At 32.0% G+C, this 26,620-nt stretch overlaps 4 protein-coding genes across 5 annotated transcripts; 3 read left to right on the top strand and 1 right to left on the bottom strand.

The window, feature by feature from the left end:
- Positions 1 to 277: 277 nt before the first annotated feature.
- LOC141693323 (glycosyltransferase BC10-like) lies at positions 278 to 8,182 on the top strand. The gene is made up of 11 exons (XM_074498387.1): positions 278 to 556; positions 1,581 to 2,104; positions 2,886 to 2,984; positions 4,958 to 5,058; positions 5,156 to 5,227; positions 5,615 to 5,705; positions 6,224 to 6,304; positions 7,064 to 7,126; positions 7,210 to 7,332; positions 7,427 to 7,465; positions 7,563 to 8,182. Exons 2-11 carry the CDS (start codon positions 1,769 to 1,771, stop codon positions 7,689 to 7,691), a joined length of 1,134 nt encoding a protein of 377 aa, XP_074354488.1. The 5' UTR covers positions 278 to 556; positions 1,581 to 1,768; the 3' UTR covers positions 7,692 to 8,182.
- A 541-nt stretch (positions 8,183 to 8,723) lies between these two features.
- On the top strand, positions 8,724 to 12,833 carry LOC141693842 (L-2-hydroxyglutarate dehydrogenase, mitochondrial). 2 transcript variants are annotated; one of them, XM_074499018.1, is made up of 5 exons: positions 8,724 to 9,128; positions 9,493 to 9,774; positions 10,108 to 10,442; positions 11,299 to 11,458; positions 12,396 to 12,833. In XM_074499018.1, the coding sequence occupies exons 1-5, from the start codon at positions 8,817 to 8,819 to the stop codon at positions 12,507 to 12,509; spliced, it is 1,203 nt and encodes a 400-aa protein (XP_074355119.1). In that variant the 5' UTR covers positions 8,724 to 8,816; the 3' UTR covers positions 12,510 to 12,833. The 2 variants fall into 2 exon arrangements, with proteins under 2 accessions (XP_074355119.1, XP_074355118.1); XM_074499017.1 differs by having other exon boundaries at positions 10,006 to 10,442.
- Positions 12,834 to 13,598: 765 nt separating this feature from the next.
- LOC141693651 (putative U3 small nucleolar RNA-associated protein 11) lies at positions 13,599 to 17,007 on the bottom strand. Its single transcript, XM_074498805.1, has 9 exons — positions 16,858 to 17,007; positions 16,407 to 16,561; positions 16,230 to 16,320; positions 15,963 to 16,054; positions 15,785 to 15,878; positions 15,624 to 15,703; positions 14,532 to 14,612; positions 14,132 to 14,231; positions 13,599 to 13,995 (listed from the first exon to the last, which is right to left on the bottom strand). The coding sequence occupies exons 2-9, from the start codon at positions 16,460 to 16,462 to the stop codon at positions 13,903 to 13,905; spliced, it is 687 nt and encodes a 228-aa protein (XP_074354906.1). The 5' UTR covers positions 16,463 to 16,561; positions 16,858 to 17,007; the 3' UTR covers positions 13,599 to 13,902.
- A 5,914-nt stretch (positions 17,008 to 22,921) lies between these two features.
- LOC141691823 (uncharacterized) lies at positions 22,922 to 24,251 on the top strand. Its single transcript, XM_074496575.1, has 3 exons — positions 22,922 to 23,414; positions 23,484 to 23,717; positions 23,806 to 24,251. Exons 1-3 carry the CDS (start codon positions 22,922 to 22,924, stop codon positions 24,249 to 24,251), a joined length of 1,173 nt encoding a protein of 390 aa, XP_074352676.1.
- Positions 24,252 to 26,620: the final 2,369 nt, after the last annotated feature.

Raw genomic sequence — 26,620 nt, 5'->3', positions numbered from 1 at the left:
TTGGATGGTCTAATTTTAAATTGTTGATATATTAAATGATCAAACTGCCATTTCACCCCATTTTAGTGTAATAGATTTATTTTTACAAATTCATGCGTACTGGATTAACAAACATGAATTACTACTAAACTGAATTCGATTTGGGCCGATAAGAATAACACTAATCCAAGGTGCAAGGAGACATTTTAAACATCCGACCCGCTTTACACGGCGACTTTCCACTCGTGGGTATTAACATTAAAACTCTTGAACATAAATAATGCAAGGCCCCCCTTGAAAAAGTCTAAATCAGGGACATTTTCAAACCCCATGTGTTAAAATTCCTCTCTTTCGTTTTCTTCACTTACAGATCTCTAATCCCATCACTTCACTTACTTTCATATTATACGATAGTATCATGTCTGTATACTGTCTGAATTAATATATCTATGTCATGTAGTTGTGTATCACTGTAATAAAGAGAAGCTCCAGCATTGCTATCTTTGTCTGATTTTGTATCATCAAATGGTCAGATTCACCTCCTTCAGCTGCATTTGATTTTATTCCTCGTATACAGGTACTTTCTGACAACACACATATCACATATAATATATGGATGTTTAAATTTTTATATACTGATGCCTGATCACTTTGTATCGATTTTACCGTGTAGGATCGGATTTTGTGAAATTTTAATGTGCTATTCTGTTTCGATTTCAATTTGAGTTGACTCACTGTGATATATTGTATGATCCATATTGACTTCTTTTTAGATTCCTTTGGTTTTGGAATCGAAGTGTAAGTGACTATTAAAAAAATATGGATTTGATTTTATAATGTCTATGTTTTAACTGGATAAGAAGAAGTGCAAGAGATTATGTAACTATTTTGAAACTTAGGGTAATAGATAAACCAGCAATGGTTTATTCTAATAATGAGAGAAACATGGTAGTTTATACTAGTTTCAGAACTAAGTACCTCTAATTAGATGAACATACATTATGTCAATTCAGAAATTGAATATCATTTGAAAAAGTAAATATTACTTCCTGAAAAGGAGCTAATGTCATTTATATAATCGGTCTGTTTAAACGGCACCTGTGGCTGTGAAAACATTAATATACCCTTGGTCGAGGTGTCGTTCTTACTGCAAGTAGAGGTACTTGGATAAGTTCCCTAAAAGAGTGTGCAACAACATGCAGGAGTTGATTGTTTACCATGTTTATATGAAGGCCGGTTTATATACGTTATATCAAACATCTTTGCAATCGGGATCAAAATAGGCCACTTGTAGATATGAATTTTAGAGTGTGTTTGCCTCCAAAAAAGGATCCTTTACAAGTAAAACCCATTGCTATGCAGTTTGGGTCGTAATTTATTGTAGATATCCTAGGTGCACTGAAAAATTGAAACCTTATGTGCATTTTTTTGTTGTGTACATCTCTCAGTATGATTATTCGAATCTTAATTTTACAGAATATATATTCTTCTTCCTATCTGCATGCCTTTACTTGATATCCATCTTGCTTGCTCATTTTTTAATACTTATTTGTTGGAGAGTTCTTTAATATTCTTTCAATATTTATTTTGATACGTTGCAGGTCCTATGGTTGTGAACTGTAAACATTTTTATCTCCCTGATAGTGGTGTTTGAAATTCTTAAAAAATATGAAGCTCTTCTACGTGCTCAAACTGCATTGCTGTATGGTACAGAGATATCAGAGTGATTCTAATAACTCTAGTGACGACTTGATAGTAGATTAAAATAAATCATCTGTGGAGACTAGATATGAAAGAAGCTGGATCACGCCATCGCCCACATGTAAAAGGGCCAAAATGGATTGTTATTCTAGTTTTTATGGTCAGCATTTTTCTGCTTACAGTCTACACATATCCACCAACAAGCCCCGCATCCTGCAATTTATTGTCTTCAGGCGGTTGTGCTGTTGAAGAAATTCCAGCTATTCCTGTAAAAGAACTAACCGATGAAGAGACAGCAGCTCATGTCGTAATTAGGGAAATCTTGCACACACCTACTATTCAGTCTAAAAACCCAAAAATTGCTTTCATGTTTTTGACGCCCGGACCATTACCTTTCGAAAGGCTGTGGGATATGTTCTTCCAGGTGAGCTCTTTTTCACTATCTTATTTATAATATTTGTTTAAATGTCTTTCCTGAAGTCATATTGTTTTCATGTTATTTGAGGTTTTCATTGCCTGGTGGTTTGTAAAAGCTTTTTATTATTTTATTGCTATCAGAAGTTCAGAACAGTTTAAATTTTACCTTCTAACGAGTTGTAAATAATAATAAAGGCTGATTATTTAATCTATTTGTTGGGAGTGCTTAAAAAACTAAAAAACACAAAAATGAAGATATACATGGCAAGAACTTTTGTAGGACTGGACATCTAGTTCAAGTTCCAAAGTCTTCTGTGCATATTAGCACTGAGACTCAAAATTTTAGGCGACTTCAAAGAAGATTACTTAAGAATTAGCTTTCCAAATTTAGATTATCATTTTATTTCATTTATAAATTATCAAGTAGCCGTTTTGTTAGGTGGACAAGTGTAGTTCCAGGTGTATGCTTAAATATCTACATATAGGTCATGACTAGTCTCACTATTTTCCTCAGTTATTTAGGGCAGTAAAATTTTGTCACTCGCATGAGTCATGCTATTACATCCTTTTTAATCAAGGAAATGATTGTGGGTTTAACTCTGCAGCTGTTTTGAAAAATCGTACATGTAAATGTCATCCATGAAGTTACAAAAAACAAAGTAATTATGGTGAATGTGCCAAACAAAACTTTAAAAATTTAGATTACTAACAAGATTTCTGGGGTACTTCTTTGTGAAGCTGAAAGCCTTCTTCTAAAACAGGACTCGACTTATTCAATATTTTTACAGGGACACGATGACAGATTTACTGTTTATATACATGCCTCTCGGGAACAGCCAGTACATGTTAGTCGTTATTTTGCAGGTCGGGATATTCATAGCGAGAAGGTATGTGTTCCTATTGAGATATCTTTCCTCTATAAAGGCGGTACTACTTCCATTTTTTTGTCTATTCTTGGTTTATTCTCTTTTTTTTTTAAATTTCCAGTTGGTTGCAATGTCACCCCCATTCCCTTTTTTCCCCTGATGTTTAATATGAAACCAATGCAGTATACCCTCAATAATAAGTAATTTTGTAAATATTAACTGAGTCTATATAAAGTTTCCGAAAATGTTAATTTAGGTTCTTCATGTACTTTCTCTTTCAGTTATTGGGGATGATTTAAAAGTAATGTATGATTTGATTGGATATGAGAGTAATGTACTTTCTTAATGTTTGATTTTTTGCTTTTAGCAATGTTCACCTCTCAACTGATATTGGAGTATAAAACTATAATCTAATGCATTCACAGAATCCCCGCGAGTTGGATAGACATTAAATTTTTCTGGATTACTCTATACTATATTGCTATCCATCATTTAGGCTATAGATACCCTACTGTTTCGAATTATAAATCACCATATTGATTTTAGATTTAAATCTATTAAATATTAATGTAAGGTTTCCATCATCACTTGTAATATTATGTCACATTTTGATATCAATTCTAAATTTCTTTGTACTGTATCTGTATCCATTATTTAGGCTATAGATGCAGAGTTGAAACATATGTAGAGGATCTTCAGTTGATGACTAATGGAGTGAGAGGCTTGAGTATATATTTAGTTAGGTTCTTTCAGATGTCAATATGTGCATGTCGACGTAGCCACAAGCTGATCTTGAACCTTTTCTAATCTCCAGTATCCCTTTATTTGGTGTCTGTACTTGCTATAACATGCATCCCTATTTATATTCTCATATCAAGGTCACCAAGTGACTAGAGAGTCACGCCCAAATCGGAGAATCACTTTGGAAGGCTTTGTATGTGCTATTTGCATTTTATGAAAATCCAAGATGCATACATTTGTGTACCAAAATGAAATGTCTTAAAGTCTAAGACATTTGAAAAAAGTCCTTGCTACAAATTTCTAATACTACATGTAAGTTACCTAACCCAGATTTTTTGGAGGGAGACATACAGTTTCAATTATTTCAGGTGAAAATTCTGAATATATTGTTAGTAAACTAGATTAGTTCTCTTGCAACTGCCCGGTTATATAATATTTAATTTAATTAAACTAATATTTAAAAGTTAATATATAAAGTTTTTAAGAATATATTAATGATGGTATATTTTATATTTACGAAATTATAAATAGACATATTTTATATCTTATTCAAATACGTTATGTGAAGATTTATAATGATGAACACAATTGAATAACTAAAGTTGTTATGAGTTAATCCTCTGTCATTCCAAATTCTGGATTCGACTCTGACTCATTCCGACAATTTTTATGAACAGATACTTAAAATATATATTTGTAAAAAAAGAAGATTTGCAATGGTAATGAAGAAAAAATGAGATAAAAAATGAAAATAAGGAGGTAGGAAAATGAAGAAAAGAGAGAATTAGTGGAGAAAAAAAAATAATTAAGGAGGAGAGAGATTTAGTGGAGAATGAATATTTTTTTAAGTTAGAGGAGTTAATTGCCACATAAGCAACTATCTTTAATAAGAGAATGATAAGTGTCCAATTTAATAAGAAAGTGACACATGTCAAGTTTGTACTCTCTTTTAGTATAATGTAGATTTGCATGGGTGATTAAGATTAATTATTGTGGTGTTACTGTATTTATAGGATTATGAATTGATATTTTTTGTACAAATTTCAGGAATACCAAATTTAGTGCTTCTAACCTATAATATAGCCATTAAGTGGTGTAACTTGTCACAATCCATTAGCCAACATCTGGAATCAGGATCCATCTGTTATATCATACATAATAGATCATGTAACTTGGAAGTAGAATATATAAATATATAGAAGCTAAATTTGTTATAAAAAAATTCACACATTCAATATGGTCATATGAAATAGGTGGTCTGGGGAAAAATATCCATGGTAGATGCAGAAAGGAGACTTTTGGCAAATGCACTTAAAGATCCAGATAATCAACAATTTGTATTGCTGTCGGATAGGTAATTTGGCCATAGACTATTGTACTCAATGATTGAATATGGGGTGCTCTAATTATTTTTACACGATGAGTCATACAATCCTTCCATTTTATTGCAGCTGTGTACCAATTCATAACTTCGATTATGTGTACAACTTCCTAATATTTACCAATGTCAGTTTTCTTGACAGGTAAGATGACTATACTTTTATCAAACTGTGATGTTCAATTGCCTGAATACTTTTACACTTGAAAATTATATTTAACTTGCAAGTTGCAACATGCATTTATGTTAATGTAATGATAATAATACAAATGCCGCCGTGTATTGTTCACTTGTGGAAACTTCAACTCTACACATTGTATATACTTCAAGTAACAGACTTTTAGTTCTATGCTTAAATATCTTGCAATTAATTACACGCACACACACACACTAGGAGTCGAACTCTTGACCTCCCGCAAGGGGGACAAGAGCTCAACCACTGCACCAACCCTTTGTTGGCTATCTAAACCTTTTATCATCATTGTATGAAATATGAAAATCTCTCATACTAACACAAATCTGTACACTTTAGTTTTGAAGATCCAGGTCCGCATGGTATCGGTAGGTACTCGGAGCATATGCTGCCAGAAGTTGAAATGCAATACTTTCGGAAAGCGTCACAGGTATCTTCCAAGCGGTATCTTCCAAGCATATATGTACTACTAGCCGAATTAGGTAGCTTATTAGCCTATATATAAATGACTCGCTTGCATGTTATGATTCCTCTTAGACGTTATTTTCACAAAATTTAATATTAATTTACTTGATTGATATGATGATTCGAATTTACCATAGGTTATCTATTATTTAGGCTAGTATTATTAAGTTAATACTAATTATTCAAATTTAGTGTAGGGTACCATGATTTTGTAATATTAATAATTTAACGTTGATTTTTGGAATTAATGTTGATTATAGAAGTTAAATTAATATTACTTAATCTAATATTAATTTACTTGATAAATTTAGATGATGATTGATCATTAATCATCTGAGTATAAGCTAGTTTTAAATTACTTTTTTTTTCACTTTTGATTTTAAAGGCCTGATTGGTTTGTTTATGTAATTCCTGACATGTTGTTTATGACCAAAAAGCTCAAATATACCTTAGTATAATAAATTATTGGTATCCTTGTTGCAGTGGTTCACTTTGAAGAGACAACATGCAATACTAGTTACAGCCGATTATCTCTATTATACAAAATTCAGGCTCTACTGTAGGGTAAGTTTATGCTTAAACACTATCATGGTGCATATTCTATGAATTTCTTAAACAACAAATTAAGTTTATAGATATTTCTTAATCTGTACAATTTTAGAATTTTTCAAATGCCGTTTTTTAATATATTATTATTATTTATGCGAAATGTATGAACTATATACTAATAGGAACTTCATTTTTTTAAGTATTATAATTGAAAACAACAAATTTGAACATTTCACCCACATTAATGTACTTCGCTTGTAACACCCCAATCCCATATGGATCCAGGCATGTGGAGACTTTAGTTCAATATATAAGGTGGAGTAATACTAACAATGGCACCAACAAATCAATAGACTTTAGTAGGTTGTGGACTACCCAAATTTGAGTCGGTGTACGCTATATATAGGATTCCAAAATTAGGTCAACTGTAAGAAAAGGTGTAGCCTGAATATGGTAAAACTAACGGTTGGAAATTTAAGTTGCTCGTATTAAAATTCGTACCCACTGCATGGGTGGGGGTGCGGGGATTGCAGTACAGGGATACAACTATTTAGCAACTTTTTCATTCTCTTTCCCAAATCTGATTCCAGCCATGAGGTGCTTGATATCTTAGAAGTCAAAATATGTATGTATTTCTGAGTTCTGACTTATAAGCAGCTTATAAGTTTCTCCCAAACAGGCAGAGTTAACACTATCTCTTGATAGATGTATATACATTGAAGTTTTGACTCTCCGCCTGATAAATGTATTGACTTTAAAATTTTGACTCTCCAGCCGGGTATGGAGGGAAACCGCAATTGCTATTCAGATGAACATTACTTGCCAACCCTGTTTAAGGTTTGTCCTGCAACGGCGTCGTGCTGTAATGATTCTTCTCTAAATGAATATTTTTTAACTGCCAAATAACTTCTTTTTTTCAGATGTTTGATCCTAATGGAATTACAAGTTGGTCGGTAACATTCGTAGATTGGTCCGAAATGAAGTGGCACCCAAGATCATTTCGGGCTCAAGATGTTACATTTGAGCTTCTAAAGACCATGACAGTACGACTCCATTTTTTTAACTTGTTCTAAAATGTAGATATGTTTCCACTCTTGCTGCTCTAACACGTTCTGTCCAATTACTTGTACGATGCAGTCAATTGAAACCAGTGTACATTTTACGAGTGATGAAAAGGTACACTTACCTTTTTATTTGATCTGACAGTGTATATGATCTATAGTACTATATCTAAATTTTAAGGAATATATGCTGGACTTTTTGCTTTATGCAGAAGAAGGTATTAACAAGACCTTGCTTGTGGAACGGAATGAAGCGACCTTGCTACTTGTTTGCAAGGAAGTTTTATCCGGAAACTCTGGATAATTTGATGCACCTTTTCTCAAATTATACATCAATTTAAACGCTGTTCTGTAAATCATTCTTTGGCGAGGTCAATAGTAACTGATTCATCCCTCTTCCTGGATTTGGTATATAAGTTATGAATAGTCTAGACAGTCCGTAGAAGGTACTGGAGTGGAGTCAAGTTCACAAGTTGCGACTAAATAGACTGCCTGCATTCGATGTGTTTAGTTGAGTAATCAAAAGCTACCAAAAGGAGGGCGAACTGTATGACTAATACTCTCTGGATTAAGCATGACCAACTGAGCTCCTGGTTGCTTGAGAAGCCCCCCCCCCCCCTTTTCTTATTGCTGGCTTACTCCCGCTGTGAACATCCCCCTCACTTCCCCACCCAAAATCTCCATTTTTGTAATTTGTCACGGGAATAATTTTGTGTTTTGTGTATCAATGCAAGTGTGTTTGCTTGGGTTGCAACATTTAGATTGTTACTGGCTCGTGCACCTGATAAACCATTAAGTTGTTTTTGACAACAATTAAGTTGTTAAATGGAAAGCATATGATACTGGATATTGTTTATTAAATAAGGCCAAAGCTCAGACTTTTTTTTTTGACTAATTTTGGCTTATAACCTTACAAATGAGTATCTGTTCTCAACAATTCTCGGGGTGAGCCAGGATCGAACCCAGGATCTGGGAGGATCTGGGACGACAGAGGATAAGCCCTTTACCACTTGAGCTATCCAACCGTGCTCGGCCAAAGCTCAGACTTAGTATAGCATAACTGGATAATCAAAACAAATACGTTTCTTATGCTAATCTAAGCACACACACACACTCACATTTTGATATTGATATTAATCAAAGAGATGCTACAATTAGAGATACTTTGAATAATATCTTAACTGACTGTTTAATTTTTATTAAAAATAAATTTCAATAATTATAAATACAATCAGGGAAAAAATATGATAAAATGGTTTATAATTATAATATTGAGTAAATTGAGATGATATCTTTTTTTTTCTTTTTTCTTTTTGGATCAATTTGGAGATATGAAGTCCAGCAAATGACCATTAAAAAAAAGGCTAATTACAGTTCAGCCCACAAGTCCAAAACAAAACAAACATAAGTCCAAAGTCCAAACAAACAACAAAGGTTGCCCTTTCCGATCACCGGAGAATTAAAAGATGATTAAACAAATCATGCTAATGCGACGGATGGTGATGACAGCAAGAAATATGAAGGCGTCTTGTTTATTTTCAACAATGAAGGGAAGAAATGAGAGTGTAATTAACAATAGTAGCACAATTAAAGAGAAGGTGGATTGTGTGGTGATAGGAGCTGGAGTAGTGGGCTTAGCTATAGCTCGGCAGCTGAGTGTGAAAAATGGTAGAGATGTTTTGGTTTTGGAGGCTGCTTCCACTTTTGGAACTGGAACTAGTTCAAGAAACAGTGAAGTTGTCCATGCTGGCATCTATTATCCCACCAACTCTCTCAAGGTCCTCTTTCTTTGGACTATAATCCCCAATCTCTCTCTCTCTCTCTCTCTCTCCCTGTCTCTCCCTCCCTCTCTTTCTCTGTCTCCCCCCCCCTCTCTCTGTCCCCCTGTGTACATGTGTTTTAATTGTTAGTACTTCATTTTTGAATGTATATGGTATATCAGTTTTCAGTTTTGTTGCACATGTGATTATGTGGATGTACATGGTTTATCAGTTTTGTTGCACATATGTTTATAGTAGCATAGTAATTGTTGCCATGTCTTATCATGCTTAGTCTCAGCTGTCAGACTTTTATTAAGAACGATATAGTGGAGAGGAAAATTGAGCATAGGGTGTTATTGATGGTTTCTATCTTGTTTCTCAGGCACGTTTTTGCGTTAGAGGGAGGGAAATGCTTTACGGTTACTGCAAAGAACATGAGATTCCTTATAAGAAGATAGGTAAGCTTATAGTTGCCACTGGATCTTCGGAGATTCCAAAGTTGAATGTTCTTATGAATCAAGGGTTACAAAATGGAGTTGATGGTCTGAAAATGATGGAGAGTTGTGAAGCCAAAATCCTGGAGCCTGAATTGCAATGTGTGAAAGCTTTATTGTCATCTGCTTCAGGAATTGTTGATACTCACTCCTTGATGCTATCTTTATTGGTAAGACATGTTATTGCACTTTTAAGCACACATTCTGCTATATGTCATGTAATTTTTAGAAATGTTTAAAGAACTTGCATGAAATGAATATGTAAAAAAAAATAGAAAGGTCAAATTAGTTTTTGAGCCGATCTACTTGAAACAAAAAGGTATTGCGCATTCCCGTCTCAATTTAGTTCTATTCGAGTTGTAGTTATATTGACAGGGATGATCACCCCAATGTGGGTTTAGGGAGAAGCTGAAACTCATGGAACAAGTTTCTCCTATAATACTATTGTAACTGGTGGTTATCTTAAAGAAAATCATATCCACCTTCATATTTCTGGAACCAAGGATCTTGAAAATTGGGATGGAAGATCTTCATTGCACCCAGAGCTTATACTCATTCCCAGGCTTGTAGTGAACGCTGCAGGCTTGAGTGCGCCAGTCCTAGCCAAACGATTCAGTGGCATAAATTGTCGAGCTATTCCTGGATCATATTACGCTCGTGGCTCCTACTTCACTCTTACAAATATTAAAGCTCCTCCATTTAAGCGTTTAATCTATCCTATACCTGAGGATGGTGGCCTTGGTGTTCATGTTACATTAGATTTGAATGGACAAGTCAAATTTGGCCCTGACGTTGAATGGATAGATGGTATAGACGATATAGCAAGCTTCCTTAACAAGTAAGTTTAGTCTCTTTACACTATTGTTGTTTGCTCAACTTCGTTAATAAACTGATGTCATGGTTTAAATTTGACATCTTTGCTTTCTTCGAAAGTTGTGATTGTGCAAGGTGCTTATAAGTTCTGATCCAGTTGAACTTAGTATGCTGCTGATGCAATGGAGTATAATAGCATGTTCTTGGTTGGTCATCTTTACAAGATGATTCATATTTACATTATTCAAAATTGTAATTACAGTATAATCTATATGATTGTGCATCCCCACAATATCTAATTTTTAAAAATTTGTTTGAGCAACTTTAACGGATTATAGAGATTATATTTATATATTCTATTTAGGTACAGGTGATACTCGTCAGCTATGTGATACTCATCTTGTTTTTGTCTTGTTTGCTTGGAACCTATACGAAGCTATAACTATTATTTGTAGTTTATATGCACTTCTGAGTTGTCCTACCTTTTGAGTATAATTATCTCATCGTTGAATTTTACGGCTCGGTCAGTTTGTTCAACTACGCGTCGATGGTTGATTAATTGTAGTTCATTTGCTTACTTAGTCTTCCATGCTCTGATAAAGAAGTTTAATATGTCATATATGTTGTATATTGAACATATAGGATGTGAATATGGTCTCTGCATTATAACTTGGGAAGAAAAATACTACATTTCACTTTTCTAAACTGTAATGTTTAGACGATTGTATAGTCGAATTTGATGGGATTTCTTTTTCCTTTTTCTCCATTTGAAACATTAATCCTTTAATTTGGCATACCTCTTATTAAGAAGTATTTTCAAACAATTTATAAAACAAAAGGTGCTGTACTTACCAGAGTTTTATTTTTCAACCTTTTACCAGGTTTAATTACTCCGTTTGTGCTGACCGTGCTAATCAATTTTACTCTGAGATAAAGAAATACTATCCGGACCTGAAGGATGGATCGCTGGAGCCTAGCTATGCTGGCATTCGTCCAAAGCTTTCCGGTCCTGGACAAGGCTCAGTTGATTTTGTCATACAGGTTGCTAATATCTTATTCTCTGTTAGTTCAATCGCTGATTGTCTTAAAGAATATTTTAGATGTCACTACCTTCGTGGAAACAAACTTCTCTTTAATAAATCATAATTCAGCTACTGTTCCCCTTCTTCCTAGGATTAGTCCCCTTTGACTTTTGCACCTCAGGAAAGGAGGCTTGTACAACTATCTATTTTGGTTTTGGAAAACGTTTTAGGCTGGTTAAGTTTATGCACAAGTATGTCTATAGTAATACGAATAGGTTTTTTATATTTTTAATCCCTTGGCAACACAAAAGAATTAATATATTTTTTTTCTTTTACCCCTAATTCAGCGTCGATTATGGGATACCAGGAAGTATTTTTTTTTTTAAATACAAGATCAAGGGTATTCTTCTTTTGTCTCATATATTTTTTCTCAAGATGTTGTCATTCTTTAGTTAGTCTTTGTGTTCATCGTCATTGGTTTCATAATTAATTAATTAATTGGACAGCTATGACAAGGGAAAAGGTGGATCTCAATAATACTGGGTAGTCTTCCATATATTGTTGTTTGCTTATATCAATGGCAAGATTTTTTAACATGCCGTAAAAAATCAGAAGCCAGTTATTAAAGAGGAACTGAGTGAATGATGAGTGTTCCTCTAAAGAGTTCCACCATCTTTAGCAAGCTAATGTTGTTTGCCTTCCCATATGCCATTCTTTACGGTTTATTGAAGGGAAATAGTTTATATATAGGTTTTGTTTGTTTAAAAACGTAAGGGAGCATGTAGTGTATTGCCTTCCCTTTTAGCTTATTTAGAAATTATTTAGAGGATGAATTTAGTTTCTCATTTTCTAATTTTACGTTCTTGGTGTTTTGATTGGAAGGTTGGAGGAATCTAAGTAAAATTTAGGCAATATAGTTTTATTTTATGAATCTTTTTATGTGAACTGTTTTGTAGGGAGAGGAAACTCATGGGACTCCTGGTCTTGTGAACCTATTAGGAATTGAATCACCGGGGCTCACATCAAGTATGGCAATTGCAGAGTACATTGCTGCTAGATTTTTGAAATAATAGTTCATTTTTAGTTACCAATTCAATATGTTGTCATATTGACTGGTAAAGATGATATGAAACTGAAGTTTAGGCAACAAGCATTCACATGTGAATTTGAATGCATGAAATCCATAGAATTGGCATGTAATGTGTAGGCTTCCATAGGTTCACTGTAAATTATGAAGGGGTGGTCATTTTGGCCTCTTTAGTCGGAAGCTTCTTATGAAATATGATTATTGACATTGGATGATAGTTAAACTCATGTATACTATGGCTAGCAGCACTAATAGTTGCTAAGGTAAAAATGTGCTCATGTTATAGCAATAAACCTTTCTTTTCTTATATTTTTTCCATGAAAAAATGATTACAACATCATATCTTTATTCGTGTAGGTCCAAATCAGGGCAGTGTGCCATGAAAAAAATGTGTTAAGGGTCTAAGTTGTAAATATGATGAGCTGAAAATGTTACATACCTCTTATGTGTTGAAAGGAGGCAATGAGCAACTGATCATGCTACTTTGGGCATATAATTATAAACAATTAAACATGAGCAATTGGATAACACTTGTTATATAAGGCTATGCAAGTACTTTGCCGTTACAGTCGAGTCTTGGGCCACTTAAAACAGAACTATGGTGCTGAATAGATTGGTTTGTACCACCTAGTCATTTACTTGCATACATAGCACTATAACAGAACCAACTAGTCTACTGATTTTCTTAAAACTTAATTAACAAATCAATATGGTCAGGGGTGACGAGGAACATTTTATAAACATGTTCTTTTCTGTATCGGAGTGATGTGTGATGATAGTTTTCCTATAAAGACGGGTGGATCGCCAGCCATTTTTTTAAACCAACAAGGGCCAAGCCACATTATTGGATGTTTCTTCGTAACATTTCTTCAGACTTGAGCATGAATAGCAGAACAAGTAACCTACATTTTTAGCATGTTAAAATCGTCTTCAACCAATGAAAAAGTGGACAAGTCTCAGAAAATGACTCCCTCTTGTATGGTTTTGGCATTCCAATATTTAAGATCCAGAAAATTACGGCCACTGCAAGTTCAGATTCATTAATCAAATCACTAACCACTGCACCGCCATATAGAAAACAACGATAATACTATTTAAGATACACTATTACAGAGCTCTGATAAGTGTATTTGCCTTGGGGAAACTGAACGTGCACTGTCCATCGCTAAAATTCTGAAAACATTAATACATAGCTGGCTTATTGCTATCACCAAAAAAAATTAAGATACATAGAAGCTGCTTCTGTAGAATGTGGGATTCCCTTGATTATGCCTGCAATCACGAGGAAATTTTTGGCACATCTGGTAAAACTCATCTTTGTAGGAAACTCCTACACGCATTTGAATTCAAGCCCCTGGTCATTAAACCTTAACTCTTTAACGTTTTCTTTCTTGCCGCCACTTGTATACTGGTTTGGATGTTGGACTGACAATCTCATCTTCACGAAGTTTGCGCTTCTTGCCTTTTTTCTAATACATCAAAGCTCATATAATTTATGTACATTTGTAATTTTACAAACAGAAATTAATAAAAAATATATAAATGGAAATAAGAAGTCATGAGAAATAAGTGTTGTCAAAAATTCAGTATATGTGCTGCGGATACCTGGAGCTCCTTCTGCAAGGCCATATCTGCACATAGTTTCTCCAAGCCTTTTAGTCTATTTTTCCTGTCCTCCAGCTCTTTGTATGAAACACTTGTTTTCCTGCAATTAAGTTACAGATTTTACCAGATGAACAGAATATAATTTGTAATACTGTACAATCATGATATCAGAGACTTGTTTCATCACAGTCAAACAATTTGAACTGCATTAGAAGCGACTTCGATCAGAATGTCGAGTGGGTCGAGAAGTAAGAACTTTACAATTAAAACATTTGACACAAATAGTGAAGTCTTTGTAACATCCCTCCCTCCTTTTTTTTCTAGAGGACAAACAATAGGGATTTAACATCTGCCATTCAAGAAAGTAAACACTGGGCTCAATACAAAATATATTGCATACTTTTTTATTCGATATGGGATGTCGATAGTAGGCACATTCTCCCTGCTTGATATTTGTTCAGAAATCTCCTTAGCTTCATCCCTAAAAAAATCCAGAAACAGGCAACAATAAGAGAAAAGGATAAACCAGCAAATTAGGTTGTTCATATGCATTGCTTTTTTGGTTCCCGTTATTTAGTGACACCAAAGGGGAAGCTCAAGTACTGAACTTTTACTGTTGATGTAGGACAAGGATTAGGGAAAGGGTTAAACAAGGGTAAATACCCTTCTCTGCAGTCCACTGAGAATCGGCAGGAAACACAATTCAACATCAGAACAAGGGTTAGGGGAAGGGTAAAACAAGGGTAATGATGTATTGCAATTCGTAATTCAATTTCATAACTACAACCTCCAGTGGCACCATCAGGGCACCATTATAGCATTTTTTTCCAAAGTGAACCCTGGGGCACAACAGATGCTCTATATGCTAACTACTAACTTGCAGTGTATTTTAGTTTTCGAGTACAGGAACAATGTGTTTAAGCCTGCATGCTTTATTAACAATTCAATAACAGGGTAAGGATTAATTCTCATATATGTCAAGAGTGAAGACATATTTTCCCTTTGAGACTTTGCTGATAAATCTTTTAAGTACCAGTGACAAGATATCTACCCACCTTGGGATTTTATTTCCTAAGTTAATCCTCTAATTCTAGTTCACTTTTTTTTCTGCGCTAACCTTTGACTAGATACCTAGCCACCTACCTTAACATTCTCTTTCATCGCTTAATTGTTTACTTCTAGTTTATCCCTCTCTCACAATCTCTTTTAACTTTCTGTATAATTTCTGCACTCAGTTAAAAAGGAATTATCTGAATAGTGATTAGTGACTTGTGTAAGGTGATACAATTGATCTTTAACTTTACCTCTCATAATACTGATTTACAGTAATAACAAACACAAGGATAGTCAACATAATACACATTCATGAATTATGAAACGTAATTTGCAATTTAATAGACTACACAACAAAAAGTTTCATTATAAAATCAGGATAAAAAATGACTACATCTCAAAAAAATAAGTGCTTTTATCAGCATAAAGAATCTCAGACCTGTCCTCTGCGTAGCGCACATGTTTGTTTGATGGTTGATTGTCAGTAGAATGCAACACAGCAGTTAGCTTTTCAATTTTCTGCATGAGAGTATACAAATTTTAATAAACAGACATGGAGAAACTGATTAATTTACAGTAAAGTTGAACATAAAAATTGACCTTCTTCTCAGACTGAATCTTCTGCATGATATATCCAATATCTTGGGTCTTCATCAACATAAGCTCTTCTTGAGAGTACTTATTTGCCTCGCTCCTGGAATAAAGTTACATATCAGACTAAATCAAGTGATGACACTACATGAAAAAACCAGTCAAGTTTAAGTTGATTAAATTATACTCTAGTTTATGGATTCCATTAACAGTTTTTGTGTTGATCATCTTGAAGTAAAATTCATCTGGATTCCTAAATGCAGCCTTTTCCTTGAGTTTCTGTAAGACGGACAAGTAATTATATCTTTAGCACGAGTAAGTTCATAATTTAGGTACCGAAAAAACACAAGAACAGAAACATGTTGAAGAAAGATACATACAAGAAACAATATATGTTACTGAAGAATGAAACATACAACGAACTTCAAAGGAAAGAAGATCATATAAAGATCACCTTTATAGCTTCCTCCTTTTTGTGGAAGGCCTTTGCACGGACAACATAGTCCTTATGTTTTTCCAACAACCCAAATTTCTTTCTCGTACTCCTGTAGAAACGAATAAATATCATATATATATAACTATAATCAAACATCGATAAGTTAATGAAAACAGAGAACTGAGAGGAACTCACGGCTGTGCTCGTTCCTTGTGAGCCCTTCTGGGGAGAGCATTTCTCAAAGACGACATGTCTACTAATGACTAATAGCAAAAAATCTCAAACGAAGTAGTCGATAATATTGCAGCACTAGCTCTTTGCCAGGTAAAAAGCTTTCACCTTTAAGAATTCTGCAAAATCACAGGACATACAATATAGTTTTTGTTCTGTAACAAACATTATTAGAAATGAAAGATTGTTTACGAATAGTAATCTCTTTTGTAATTATTAGCTTGAAAAAAAGTAAATCCATAAATTAACATATTCCCAGAAATTAAGTAACCCTAGTATAACTTTAAACAACTTAGGCAAAGCAAGATAATAAAATTGAAAAAAAAACAGATAAAGATAGTTGCAAAAGTGAATAGCAGGAAAGAAAGCATAGACAAGCACAAATGTAATGTAAACTGATTCAGAACGAACTTACAAATTGGCGACTCAGCCCCCTCTTTCTCCTTCAAGCTCCTCCCCTCTTTACAATATTTCGCCGCGCCCTGCTCGGTTTTCTCCCTCTTTTCCAACCCAAAACTAGGCCCACTTTGTGGTTTTTTATGTAGACTGCCCTTGGGCTTTTCGCGGCCCGTTTAACTGTTTACACTATTAGACTTGCTCAAATGGTCTATGGGTACTGGGGTATGGGTGATTTATTAACCTCTTCATGCACTCACTCAAAAGCCAAACCAAACAGAAACCAAACATACCCGATATATCCCGCTTATCGCAGGGTCTGGGGAGGGTAAGATATAAGCAGTCTTCCCCTCATTTAAAAGAATGAAGAGATTGTTTCCCGAAAGACCCCGACTTATGTGTGGTCATGTGCACAATATGTAAAAGGTGTAACAATTTTACATAAACTAAAGTTTGATAACATAAAATAAATATAGGTCAAGACAAACATCAGCCTAGCATTGTTCACATAGGATTTATCGAAATTTAAATGTATTTTTCTCTTGATCACGATATTATTTTACTACCCGTTGACGATGAACTCAAATTGCAATTTTTTTCCCTTTTTTATCATTCTAACTTCTAATAACATCCTCCAAAATGTCTTTTCCGTCGAGATTATCATCTTTCTTCACAAACTGTGTCATTCCTCTTTATGAGTTCATTGACTCACGTAAAAGCATTGGCAAAAACCCTCGACCGAAAATTGGTCAAACATATCAAAAATAATTAGGCTTAATCACACTTTACATCCTACTACTGTGTTTCAAAAATAAATTTGTACCAGAACTTTAGAAAATTCAATTTACACCCCTATATTTCAATTTTGTGATTCATTACGCACCTCTTTCCAGAATTTTATTGAATTAGGTAGGGGTAAAAAACGGAAATTCAACAATATACTTAATCAAAATAAAATTTAGTTTGTTCAAATATTATTAAAAATTATATATTATTTTATATCAATTATAAAATAATAAATTTTTAATTTTCAAATTGCACTATTAATTTTACATTCGATTCTCATTTTTTTAATATCAATTTCAAAATTTTATTACTCTTCTTAATTAAATTTAATTATATAATCAAAATTAATTGTTAAATTATTTTTTTGTAGAATTACAAAATATTAGCATTAATAATATAAAATGAAATCATAACTGAAATTACTATTATCATTTAAAAAATTAAAAACTTACAATTTTATATCAAAATTCAATTTTTAACATTATTTTAAAATATATGAAATTAATTTACTTAATATTTTAATTTACTTAAAATTCTGGAAATGGGTGCATAATGAATCCTAAAGTTGAAGTGCAGGGATGCAAACTGAATTTCCCAAAGTTCTAATACAAATTTGTTTTTGAAACATAGTAGTAGGGTGTAAAGTGCAATTAACTCAAATAATTATTACAGGTATTATGTAAAAAATTGTATTCTACAATGGTACTTTCCCAGTAACTATCATTTTAGCCAACTTATCTATGTTGACTATATTTGTCGAACCTATATAGACATGTAGTGAAATTATACATCATTTATTATCATAATAAAATAAAATATTCTATTTGTAAAAACTTGAAATAATAGCAATATACTATTTTTAAATAATAACCACTCGTTAAGACAATTCCGTCGGAGCAAATCAGCTTACAAGTTTAACAAATTTTACATAATCATTATTTTATCTATTTTAGCCGACGCACGTTGGAGATGCTCTAACATAACTAAAGGGTTGAGACAGTTAAATTTGTTTATTTTTGTATTTTTAAAGTATTGGGATTTTGCAAATTGTAAAGAGAAATAGGGTTAAAATGTCAGACCTGTCAAGTTTGGACATTAATTCGATACAAATTTTACAGGTTAGACTTAGGGCCCATTTGATAACAGCAGAACAAATTCTGAATGGGCTTCTACTGGACTAGTCAAGTATTCAGACCATTTGGGCAGGTTTTTCTCCCGCTGCACGACTCAAAATTTCCTAAACGACACCCTAAAATCAGTTGGACGAGTCGTGATAAAATTCTTCTTGGAATCGTTCATATACTCTATTTTACCTATATATCCAACCACTCTTGATACACACCAACTACTATTCTCGCGCAATTTTCTGGTTGTCTATGCTCCATCATCTACCGTCTCTCTTCCAAATAAGAACAAGTACTATTCTTTAATTCTGGGTAATAAAGACTGCTTTGTTATTCTTTAGGTCTATAGTTATAGATAGTTGGATCCAACTATGACCCTCCTGCTTACTAGTATATATGAATTTGTGATTTAAGGGAGTCTCTGTGTCTGGTGTAATAATGACAGAGACCAGAATCACATCCATTGCCCTTAATAGCCCGCTTGACCCTCATTTTTGGAATTATATTAGCTTTAGTTTTTGGTGTGTTTTGAGATCTGACCTTCATATTCTATTATTAGGTGTACATGTGACTGTATTTATTTTGCCTGCTCTCTTGTTTTTTAAATCTGGTAGTTTAAGCTTGTGTCTGCTTTACAAGGAAAACTTTGCCAGTGTATTAAATTGTAAAAATAATCAAAATTTGCCATAAGTTTGTTGAAACGGTCTTTCATGTTTGTCTTAAACAAGCTTTGTTTTTATAAGATTGATACAATTTGTTACTTTTATTTGGCTCTCTTGTCTTTGTCATTAGAAAAGTCCCAATGATTTTTAGCGACAAGGCCTTTTTCTTGTTGTTGTACTTGTTGTTACTTTCATATCCGCACTCCAGTGATTGGGATACGACTAGAGTTGAGAAGACATAAATTAGAATGAAAAAGATGAAGATAAGATTAATGAGTTTAGTGGCCATTGAAGATTTTGCAAAGACATTTAAGTTGTATTTGTGAGATTAGTTAATGAGTAGATGTACTTTGGGATAAGTAGGAACTTCAGGATATATAGAACAAAATGGTTGCATCATGACTAAATTATATATATATGAGTTGTGTGAATAACAAATGTGCTTCCACATGGTACCTAATTCAGTACAGAGATGAAAAAACGCTAATTTTTTATGAGACTGCTTTGAAATATTTTTCAAGAAAATGGTTTTGTGGTCCAGTCATCACTCATCACTTTACAGATGATTTTTCCTTCCCCGAATTAGAAGGTTGTGCTATTTTTTTCTCTCCCTGCATTTGTATGATCCCTTGTGTCTGAAAGCATCCATTATGATAACAGATCAGTCAGCTTTGTGAAAGAGATTTTCAATTTCTGTAGTTTAAACTTTTAGCGCTTTCTCAAATTTTACACATTTATTTAACTTAATATTTTATACTTTTTGGGCTTGTAAGAACAGAACATAGAATTATCCAAGATGCGCATATAAATATCTTGTGCTTGAGATGTTTTAATTTTATCATTTTATGTCTATTCCTGAGTAATTCGCCACATTCTGCATTACATGATTGATTCGGATGTAATATTAGTAATGTTTGCAAACAAAAGGTTTAAATTACTTTAAAATAGAGTTTGAATTTGACAGGAAAAATAAAGGTTCAGTGATTGTTTTAGCAAGTTCACGTTCAGTGATTGTTTTAGGAAGTTCATGTTTTTTCCAAACATTTAACTGATCAGAGATATAATTGTAATCCAGACATATTTACAACTTGCCTATTTACGTATTTTATCTGTAGGCAAAATACTAAAGTTAAGTTACATTACTATAATATTGTAGTATACAAATAAGGAAAAGACAGTAGGCTAGGATGACTTGATTTAGTAAATGGTAAATTTTGTATAGCTATTCCTTTACCTCCAGTATGCTTGTTTTACAGTTTTTCTACATGTATTACGTATATCTCTTGTGCACTATTTTTTATTTGAGTTATAGGCTTGAAGCTATAAGTACCTATAAATATATTTTATTATTTTTTTGACATTTAGGTATGGAGCAATCGAACAAAATACAAATTCCAATGAAACCCAAAAGAGAGGAAAAGTACAGTAAAACCTCTGTAAATTAATACTCGATTAATTAATAATCTCTCTAAATTAATAATTTTGTCCGGTCCCGACTTGGGTCAGTTCAAAAAATGATCAATTTCGATAAGATAATAAGATAATAATTTTTTTGAAAACCCTGTATAAAAATATGGTCCCAATAAAACTATAAATTAATAATTCCCTTATATTCATAAAAATATAGTTATTACATCTTTGTAAAATATGATTCAATTGTAGTTTGCTTTTTCATATAATTTAAATCAACATGAAGCTCATCCCTAATCTTCCTTATTGCATCCAAAAGTTCGGGTGTGGTGCTTTCATGTTGCATCAAAAAGTTATTAAGCATTTTTGATGCCTTGAGTGCTTCTTTACGTGTAACCGGCTCCAACGGTGTTGTACGTCTTCAAGATCATCTTCAACACTATTTTCAAGGATGGTGTTTGCAATCTCTTCTATACTCACATAATGCTTTTCTTGCTTCATCCGTCATTGTTGATTTTGTGACACCTTTTAGATGACAAGCCATTGTTTTGTTTGTATAATTTTTCCCCCAATCTAGTATATACAGTATATATAATATATTTTATGACTACACATACATTGAATACTTTCTATGTAAAATACAATGAATTAAATTAATTCATGTACTTTGAATTTTCCTAATATACATTGAATATTTTCTATGTAAAATACAATGAATTTAACTTATACACTACATGGACTTTGAATCTAATATATTGTACATTACATTGACTTTCTAAATTCATATACATTGAATTAATTGAATTAAGTATAAAATATAAATTGTACAATTCATTTTATTTAAATTTATGTGAATAAAAATTTAATCAAAAGTTAATTTTGTTTGCTACCGAAAATTCTCTATAAATTAATAATTATTAATTTATCGATTAATTAATACCTCTCTAAATTAATAGAATTCTCCGGTCCCAACTATATTAATTTATAGAGGTTTTACTGTATACTGGAGGAGTGAACTCATAACAAAAACATTTCTTGAAGCGTGCATCGAGGAAGTTATAACTAATGGTAGGTTGGGTAGTAATCTAAAACCACATTCTTGGGTAAAAGTTGGAGAAATTTTAAAGAAAACTCATGATTTCGAAGTTGATGCTAGAAAGATGAGCTTTCGATATGATTATCTAAGAAATCGATATGTTGCTTGGTGTCAGCTTAAATCCAAGACTGGAAACCACTATAATCCGGTAACTAACTCATTCAACTTCACTGAAGAAGAGTGGGATCAAATTTCTAAGGTAATTTTAATTAATATAAAATTAATTAAATTGAAGTAATTACATTAAGAAAAACTTATATTATACTTTTGTCTACAGGGAAATAGGTTTGTAGAAACTTTGAAGTCAACACCTTTGAGTTATCCTGATCTTTGCACCAATCTGTATGATGGTGTTGCTGTCACGGGTGTTAGTGGATGGGGGCCTAGCTCTAAAAGGAGCAGGACAATTGACATAAGTGATGATAAAGAGATTCCTGATTTAGAAGAAATTCAATCAAATGCGTCAAATGCTCCAAACGCTTCAAATATAGATGATGAGGAAACTCCAAAGAAAAAAGTTAAAGTCACACCAAAACTTGCAAAAATCACAGAATTTGAAAGTGAGATGATTAATGCACTAAAACTTATGGTTCAAACAAATAGTGGACCATCACTTAAAGAGTGTAAAGAGAAGTTGAACAGTCTTGGATGGGGAGCTACAAGTCCCCTCCACAAAATGGCCCTGGGAATATTTTGTGAGAGTGCGAAATATAGGGAACAATGGATGCTTCTTGAGGAAGATGAAAATGAACATTGGGTCAAAATGGTGTCAGCTAAATTAGGATTTAATGTGTAGCTTCTCTTATTGGTGGTCTCTTTTGCATCTTAAAACTTGATATTTATTAGTTGTAGTGCATATAGTTTTACTTGCATCTTGGAATTTGATTATTTTTAGTTGTAGTGCATGTAGTTTCTTTTGCAGTTTTTTTTTGCATCTTGGAACTTGATATAAGTGACTTTTTTTTGGTATTTTGATATGTCATTTTTTATTATTTAGGTAAAGCAATGGAAATTCAAGATCAGCTTTTATGTTTGATGATTATGTATTGTTATATGAGAAAATTTCAGTCAAGAAGTGTGCCGCGAATAAAAGATAATAATTCAATTTTGTCGGGATATGCTTATACATTGGAGTTGTTAAATGGTTCTAACATCCAGTGTCAAAATATGATGCGCATGTCTCGTGTTGCATACATTGAACTTTGCAACCTTTTTAAACAACGTGGTTGGGTTCAAGGTAGTCGATATTCAACAGTTGAAGAAAAAATGGCAATATTTTTGCATGTTATAAGCCATAACGATCGCTTTATAAATATTTTTCAGCAATCTACACAAACAGCACATAAGTATTTTCACGAGGTTTTGAATGGAATGATGGAGTTTGCGAAAGAAATTATAGTGCCCACAACAAACTCAAATGTTTCAAGGAGACAAAGAGAGCTACTAAAAATATTTCCAGTAAGTATTGATTTTTTTAAATTTCTGTATTACATTTTTGGTAATTAAATGTGTGCTTCTTCATTACTTTTTAGATACACGTTTAACATGTAAATTTCTTTATTATAAGGGGCAATTGGAGCACTTGATGGTACACTTATTCATGCAATCATTCCAGCTGATCAACAAGCTCGATATAGTGGCCGAGGAAGAGGTGAATGTTATCAAAATATTTTAGGTGTATGTGATTTTAATATGATATTTACATTTGTTTGGGCTGGATGGGAGGGAGTAGCACATGATTCCATAATATTAACAGAAGTTTCACTTGACCCTTATTCCGGGTTTCCAGTTCCTCCTCCAAGTATGTAATTCTTTATATTTTTATTCATGATTCACTTGATAATTTTATTTAATTGTACAAGAAATAACTTATAGACTTTTTATTGCAGATAAATATTATCTTTGTGATACAACATATACAAATACTCGTGGTTTTTTGACCCCATATCATAATATAAGATATTGGTTAGCAGAATTTCGTCGTCAGCGTGCTTTAAGTAAGGAGGAAAAATTTAACCATGCACATGCAAAATTAAGAAATGTTATTGAGCGTGCTTATGGGGTGTTAAAAGCAAGATTTTCAATCCTCAAACAAATGGCTCCATACTCATTCTCTACGCGGCGAGATATCGTGATAGCTTGCATTGCAGTCCACAATTTCATAAGGAAGAAAAAACTAGAAGATGAATTATTTGAACGTTGTGATCAAACTTCAGATAGTGATGGAGAAGAAGATGAAGAAGATTTGGAAGGAACAATGAATGATACACATTGGGGATCTCAAGCCACACAATATATGAATGATCTTCGTGATCAAATTGCTCTAAAACTTTAAGAAAGTTCTTGAAAATCATAGTATTATGTTTAAATTATTTATGAAGTTCTTGAAATCAATATTGTTCCGTTTAAGAATGAATAATTTTATAATTGTATTAACATTTTAAAGTTTATTTTTCATTTTTCATAGCTATATCGAAAAATAATCATTTGGCATTATTCAAGTATTTAAGTGATAATTAGATATATTTTTTCAAATAATATTAATCATTCAGCACGGTTTAATAGTAAATTAACTATTATTCAGATATTTTAAGAAAATTTAACAAATAACATGAATCATTCAGATGTTCAGAATAACCATTCATTCAGATTGTCTAGAAACTTTACTAGTTCAGAAAATATGATTCAGATTTAACAAATGGGGCCTTAGGATTGATATTATACGCCTCAAGGTCAGAAACAGGTAGGATCTGAAATTGACATGTGGGTTACAAGTCAACTCGTTTATCCCATACTTGCATAAACTGTAATTCTATATATAAAAACTAAAACGTAATATTTATTAATATATACATATAAATATATATAATCATTTAACCATAAATATACAATGCTTCTATCATTGTTTGACTTTTTTTTGTTTTAAATGAAGTATATACATGAATCTAAATTAATTAGTACGTCGTCATTAATTTTGTTACATTAAATATAATATTTTAAATCTTAAAAATTGTATTTTTTTTCATCATACTACATAGCCTAAAAATATAATCAAGTGTAACAATTTCATAAATAAATATTTGATTAAATTTATTAAATAATTTGAGTAATTATATTTTTAGTATATGGTTGAGTTATCATTCTTCATATCAATTATTTTGTTGAGTAATGGAATTAATATATTTAATTAATTTTTAAAAAAATATTATTTTTATTAATTTAAAATATTGATATGATTTTATTTTTGAGTTATTGATTTATTTTTTTATTAAACATTTATATATAATAATGCTCAAAATGAAAATATATATTTAATTTTTCATACTATACAAATCAAGTCGAAAACGGGTATGATCCGAAATTGACATGCATAAAAAATGGATTACAAGTCAACCCGTTTACCATCAATCCGCATAAATCGTAAACTATATATGAAAATAAATACTTTCCTTTTTGAGATGTATTTTTCAATTATTTATATTTCAAAAAATTTCAAAAAAAATATAGTTTTTATAATATAAAAAGTATCTACATCCACTACTTATCTCCACTATACTCACTTTATATATATAATATTAATGAGTCTCGTTACTTTACTCACTTTTTAAACTTTCCTCCACTACTTTATAATATTTCTTAACCTTGATACTCAATCCAAATGTAACAATTTATTAATATATAAATATATATATATATATATATAATCATTTAACCATAAACATATAATAGTTCAATAATTATTTGAATTTTTTGTTTTGGATGAAATATATACATGAATCTAAAATAATTAGCATATCGTGATTAATTTTGTTACACAAATATAACATTTTAAACCGTAAAAAATATAATTTTTCATCATACTACGGAGCCTAAAGTTATAATCAATTGTAACGGTTTGATAAATAAATATTCAATAAAATTTATTAAAAAAATTAAATAATATATCATTATTATTTGGTTGAGTTATCGTCTTGGTATATGTTATTTTGTTAAGTGGTCAAATTAATATATTTAATTAATTTTTAAAACAAAATATTAACTTTTATTAATTTAAATCATTGATATGATCTTGTTTTTTATTTAGTTTTGATTTATTGATTTAATTTTGTATTAAACATTTACATATAATTATGTGCCAAGTAAAAATATATATTTAATTTGTCATACTTAAATTTAATACCCACTCCCCTAAGATATTAAAAAAAACTCACACACTCGAGCTGGTGGTTTAAAACATGAATTTGAATGAATAATATATTTAAATTAGCTTATCGATTGAAAAAAAGAAACACAACCTGGCGATTAAGACACGATAACGTAAGCTTTATACCAAAATATTTTTTTGTTACTTGTACATCCTTTATTTTTCTATAAAAAAATGTTAACTACAATACCCTTTTTTTTCTCCTAAAAAATCAAAATACCCATCAGATTCGCCCAAAATACCTGTTGAATATAAATGTAGGAACTGAATACGCATATTTTATGTATATGTGTGTATTTATTTATTAATTTACTTGCTTGGTATACACGTATACAACATGCATGGTCTTTTTCTTTTGCACATCTTACTTTATACTGTAGTCAGTTTATTAAGCTGCATTACATAACGGCATTTTAAAATAATATTTAATATTTTTATATATTTTTTATATGATCTTAATCATTCTGAAATTATAAATAATAAATAAGTATAATAAATCA

The sequence above is a fragment of the Apium graveolens genome, chromosome 10 (genome assembly GCF_009905375.1).
Source record: "Apium graveolens cultivar Ventura chromosome 10, ASM990537v1, whole genome shotgun sequence".
NCBI lineage: Eukaryota > Viridiplantae > Streptophyta > Magnoliopsida > Apiales > Apiaceae > Apium > Apium graveolens.
This window is presented reverse-complemented; position numbering and strand designations above follow the sequence as displayed.